General features: G+C 37.5%; 1 protein-coding gene across 1 annotated transcript; it reads right to left on the bottom strand.

The window, feature by feature from the left end:
* Nucleotides 1-284: 284 nt before the first annotated feature.
* Nucleotides 285-4,117, bottom strand: LOC121259284 (protein TRANSPORT INHIBITOR RESPONSE 1-like). Its single transcript, XM_041160819.1, has 3 exons — nt 3,434-4,117; nt 1,691-2,183; nt 285-1,537 (listed from the first exon to the last, which is right to left on the bottom strand). The coding sequence occupies exons 1-3, from the start codon at nt 3,895-3,897 to the stop codon at nt 740-742; spliced, it is 1,755 nt and encodes a 584-aa protein (XP_041016753.1). The 5' UTR covers nt 3,898-4,117; the 3' UTR covers nt 285-739.
* Between the last annotated feature and the right edge of the window lie 1,785 nt (nt 4,118-5,902).

Below are 5,902 nucleotides of genomic sequence, written 5' to 3'. Positions count from 1 at the left end.
TGTCAGCATTGTGACTACCACGGGAAATACATGCACTGGGATTTTCTCATACAATACCGCAGTTAAAGCAAGAGAGAACATGATTCACAACTCATCACATTACTATTCATTACTATTCATCAACTTTAACTCACAAATCTCACTACTATTCACAACTCATCTCAACTTATCTTCAAATCTATTCGACTTCTTAATAAAGAAACTAGAAACACAATGAATACAGTAACCACTACTACTTCAAATAGTTCTATGTAAAGAAGGAAAAAATTTGTCTAAAACAAATAAATGGGATGTATTGGGACATAAAATCTTATTTCTTCAGAAGGCTAGAATTGATACAACTTAAGTCCACATAATAATTACCTCCTGATTAAAACAGGGAAAATATGAATCCATAAACATGCAAGCAAAAGTCTGCCCAATTGGTGAACCCCTAAAAAATACGATCTTCTCTAATTAGATAAAACATACAACAGCAATAGTCTTGACATATTTATTATTACTAATTGGTATTTCATAGCTCAGCCAAGCTTAAAATTAGTGGCAATCGAGCCCTTGAGCCTCTGTATACCCTCCTCCCAATCTTTTGCTTGCACACCAATTTGGGCTGCAATTATATCAATCTACTACGTTAAAGGCAAAACAATTGGGTACCATATAGAGCATGTACCTGCCATACCCATTTACATGTTCAAGGGGCCACTTGATTACTGGGGATAAAAATACATGGGGAGAACTGTCAAGAAAGCCTCAATGCAGGATTTTCAGCCATTGTCCAAACAAATCCAGGCATGTCAAACCTTGGCCCAGAAACTGTCCTATATATGTAAAGCTTCTCAATGGGGCAGCTTTCTGGTCTTGACTCTGGGGGGGACCTCTCATCAATAACCTCAACATTAAGCCCTGGCATCTTCTGACCAAGCAGCTTACATGCTCCGAAACTTACAGAGCAAGAAGACATCCAAAGGGATCGCATTGTCTCCAGCTTCGCAGCATTGGCCAAAAGAGCCTTGTCACCAAAGGGACAGTCCCTAATCTCCAGCTTCCTAAGATTTTCACAACCAGACAGTATGTGATGGAGTCCCAGATCACTTTCTCCAGCAAAAGCCACGGAGAGCATCTCTAGTTTTTTGGCATGTGTCCCAATGTACTGAAACACACGATCGGTGAGAAGACCGGAGACGGAAAGACGTCGTAGATCCTTGCAGTGCTCCACAATGGCTCCAAATCCCACATCAAGTGGTTGAAGGGTAAGGTAATCGGGAGTATGGGGCTCAATGATACAAAGACGAAACCTGGTCATGTTTGGTCGATTCCTGGCAATAGTTATTAAGGCAGCATTAGACATTTGCCGGCAGAAGTAGAGAACCGACTGGAGCTTAGGACAGCCTTCAGAAACAGAAACAAGGCCCTGTTCTGTCAATCCCACATTTGGTTCTGGTCCAAACGGATCAGATGGAAATACCCTCAATTCCCGTAGATCCTTGCAAGATGCTGCAAGGGCATCAAGGCCAGCATCTTCAATGTAATCCAGAACCTGCAGTCATGCCCTCAAAAATAGACATAAAATGAATAAGCAGCAGGAACAGATTTGTGCTCATCACTCAAAATAAAATAAAAAATAAGCAAGATCAAAACTAGACAAACAAAACACATTGAAGAAAAAATCCATTAAATCAGATATATATACCCATAAGCGCTGCAAGTTCTGACATTGGTTAACTAGCTTGATAAGCTCAGGGCTCTGGATGGTAGCATAGCTCAAGTTCAATGATGTTAACTTAGAGCAGATAGGATAAACAGCTGGAAGATAGCCTGGAACTACGTCCCAAAAACCAGACAGGCTCTTAAGTTCCTTGCATCCAGAGAAAGCTCCTGATAGGTTTGAGAATACATCAGGTCGCAACTCAGATGAGTATGCCCCCGTGCCCAACTCAACAAGCTGAGGCGCCCGACGAAGTAGGTTTGCAAGCTTGTCGAGGGGCACCGCACGGTTGAGCCGCAGAGTCCTCAGGTTGGGGCACCTACCCACCAGGCGCTCCAAGGCAGAGAAACTCACCTCACACCCTAAGCAGGCAATGTTAAGGGACACCAATGAGGTGTAGTTATCAGGGAAATGACTCAGCCAGTGCCCACTCAGGTCTTCCACTTCACTTTCCCGCAAGTCCAGTTCTCTCAAATTCCTGCAGAGCACCAACAAGCCAATTGCAAAAATGAGTACCTTGGAACGGCTTCCACTCTAACAATGAACTGAAATATTAACAATTAGTTTAGCATCTTTAAATATTAGCAAGGTTTTCACCATTCATATCATTGGTAATGACAAAGACTAGTCTTTTCTTCTTAGATGACTTCCAACCATAAAGATTCTCGGAGAAGGAACTATTCTTCATCTCTTTTGTTGTTTTCATTGACCCATCATCGAGAAGGACAAACACTTTATCGATTCAAGAACAAAAATTTCCAAGAAAATAAGTAAACAAGTTCTCTACAAGTCATAACAACGACTCAGAAATTAGAACCGAATTTAAAACAAACAACGCGGAAGCCAAATAAATCAAGATCGATTATACCGACTACACTCCATGTAAAGTAAGAAAAAGAGAACATGATTGGCGAGTTCAAAAGAAACCCACACTCTCCGAGAAATAGTCAGCCAAAAGTCTGAAAACAATCCCACGTCGCAAAAGTCCATAAACAAACAAAACAGCAAAAACAATAAAAAATAAAAAAAAAAAAAGGCAACCTAAGTGATCTTGACTAGATTTTCCACGTTAGCCAATCAAAAAGAAAAAGCAAGGGACCTCCCAGATCTACAAGATACAAGAACGAAAAAATGAGCAACCAAAGCAACGTGACCGTAGCCAACCATGATGGATCTTCCATCTATAAACCAAATCCCAGACACGTAAACCATATAATGCAAACGAAATCAAATTAATTTTTTTGTTCTAGCGAGACAATCGTGAACAAGCAACTAAATAAATTACAATCGCAAACTAGCCAAGTCTTCCTTCTTCAAAGCTCGGAGGGAAACACCATAAAACACCAAAAATTTAACAATGCTACACCGGAGAAGCAGAAATGTAGCTAAAGGCAAGAAAATCAACTTTCGAAATAACAGATTTCTCTGCATTTAGGACCAGTTTAAACTAAAAGCCCTTAACTGAATCGAAGGAAACTCAGTAATTTAGCTCAGCTAAAAAGCGAACTTTCTTACTGAAGCTAATCCAACATAACCATAAAGATTAAAGATCCAAACTTGTGCACTTTTACCCTCACTAATCTTCTCAGCGACCAAACAAAACAACCCAAATAAAGTAAACATCACGGTCAACAAATAAGCAAAACCAGTTCCTCATTTCCTGCTTCTCACGTTTTCTCAACAGCCAAACACACAAAACCCGAACAAACCAAACGAACAAGCCCTAACCTGCAATTGGCAGCAATGGCGGCGAGGCCCTCGGTGCTGAAGCCCTCGCAAGACGACAGCACGAGGACCTTGAAGTTCTTAAAGGACTTGGAAATGAGCTCCAAGCTCTCGTCCGTGATAACCATACGTTTCAGCCGAATCTCTTCGAGCCACGGGTAGGCCGAGGCCATGGCAGAGATCCAGGGGGCCACGTAGCCTCCCCAGTCTTCGGGGACGAGGTTGAAGTCAGCGAAGTGCGGCTTCCCCTTGAGCTCAATGGACCGAACCTCGGGGAACCGTCGGATCACCATCGTGGGGCTGATGGCGTAGCAGTTGCCGACGAAAACCCGCCTCCTGCTCCACCGCTCAATATCGTGCCACGACCTGCACACCGCCGAGATCGCGTTCCGGTCCTGGTCGCTCTGTATGAACGAGAACACGTGCTCCAGAACCTCCTCCGGGAACGAGTACCCCATTCTTAGCATCACACTATACGATGTCGTTCACGCCCAAACTTAAAAACCACCACCACCCTAGAGTGCAACACCCTTTTTATCTTGAAAACTCACAGAGACGCGGAGGGAAAGAAAGAAAGAGAGTTAGATCTGAGAGACAGACAGAGGTAGAGAGAGAAAGAAAGAGAGCTTTGACATTATAAGTGGATTCGGAAGTAGAAGAAGATAAGGAGTCTGTTTGGTACCGCCCCCGGTGAGGTTATAAAAAATTAACCGGGGTTAAAGAGGACGAGGCAGGCTTGTGTTCTTATCGGACACGTGGTCGGCTATGATGCCATCTTATCCTTTGCCGTTGATGGCAGCCGCACAAAACATTTGTAACGTAAAAAACGAAAATGCTATGTATACCGTCCTTTTACCTAGTTTAGTTTTTCTTTTTCTTTTTTTTTTTTTATTTTTTTTAAGGGGAGGGGATTTTGAAGTCCATCTTCTATTTTGGAAGTTGGAATATTCCAACCAAGTTCGCATGCCTATTACTCAATTATTGTGAGGGATTTTATTTCGTTTTAAATTAAAAATACTATATTTAGTACATTTTATAAATTTATAGAATATATTTATTACATACACAAAATTGTTTTAAATATATTAACCAGGGTAATTTCTATTGTCTAAATAACATCGCATCAATATAATAAAATGAAATTATTTTTTATCCTAAGTTACTAAATTAATATTTTTTTATATGACATATTTTAAATAATTATTTATTTAAATAATATATGAAATTAATTAAAATATAACACATCAAATAAATGTCGCTCAAATAACTATATTTTGTAATAATCATTCTAATGGAAAGTTAAATAATTGAGTAATGATGTTGATACAATTTTTTTTATAAATAAGATCCTCTTCATTTTAATTGAAGTGATCATTATTTTTAGACTATTTTCACAATTCTAATATAAATAGAAATTATTTTTATGAAGTACTATATGTTAATATGTTATAACTATGCAATAAAATATCATCTATTTTCTTTAATAAATTAAGTTCTCTTACATTTTTACAAAACTCTTCAACTCATCTCTTCTCATCTTATCTAATTATGATAATTTTTTAAAATAAATAATTTAATTTTTTTAAATTTTAAAATATAAATAATATTAAAAATATATATTTTATTCAATTTTAATTTTAATTTTAATTTATCACACTCTATCAAAAAAAACAAACGAATGCTAAAGTGTTATGATGTGTAACGAGATGGGTGGGGGAATCTCATGATTCAGATTGCACGGCTGGATCTGAGGGCGAGGATATTGCGGGCACCACTCATTTTATTTTACGTTAAAAAAAAAAAGGTAATTAAATGAAATAAAAGGATAAAAAAAATAATGAGGAATGATATGATGTGAAGTGTGGTTATGATGACATCATGACCGTCCAATCATACGTGACTATTTGAATCGTATACTTGTACAACTCAACTCGGGGTCTGTTTGAGTAGTGGGTGTACAGAACACACTTTATCAGTGATGTGTACACTACACCGCTGAAAGTACCACCACCATATCCAGTCTCAATCATCTCTAATGAGAACCCTCATAAATGAGCTTAAACTCTGTTTTTTTTTTTTTTTTAATTTTTTGTTTATAATTAATGATTTACATGTTGCAGCCACAATATCTTATCTATCTGCTGTCCCAACCTTTAATTGAATTGTCAACTTTTATGTTAATTTTCTTTCTCAACAATAATCACTGCTTGACAACTCAGTGAGGATCTTTATTTAAAAAAATAATTAAATTAAATTGATGCATTGATGACTGCATTGTTGATTTTTAAAATATTTATGTTGCGTTTCGATATTAAATTAAATTGAGTTAAGATGATAAAATATTATTAAAATATTAATTTTTAATATTATTATTATTTTAAGATTTGAAAAAGTTGAATTGTTTATTATATTTTATATTGAAATTTAAAAAAAATTATAATGATGAGTTGAGATGAATTGAAATGAATTGTG

The sequence above is a fragment of the Juglans microcarpa x Juglans regia genome, chromosome 4D, assembly GCF_004785595.1.
Source record: "Juglans microcarpa x Juglans regia isolate MS1-56 chromosome 4D, Jm3101_v1.0, whole genome shotgun sequence".
Taxonomy (NCBI): domain Eukaryota; kingdom Viridiplantae; phylum Streptophyta; class Magnoliopsida; order Fagales; family Juglandaceae; genus Juglans; species Juglans microcarpa x Juglans regia.
This window is presented reverse-complemented; position numbering and strand designations above follow the sequence as displayed.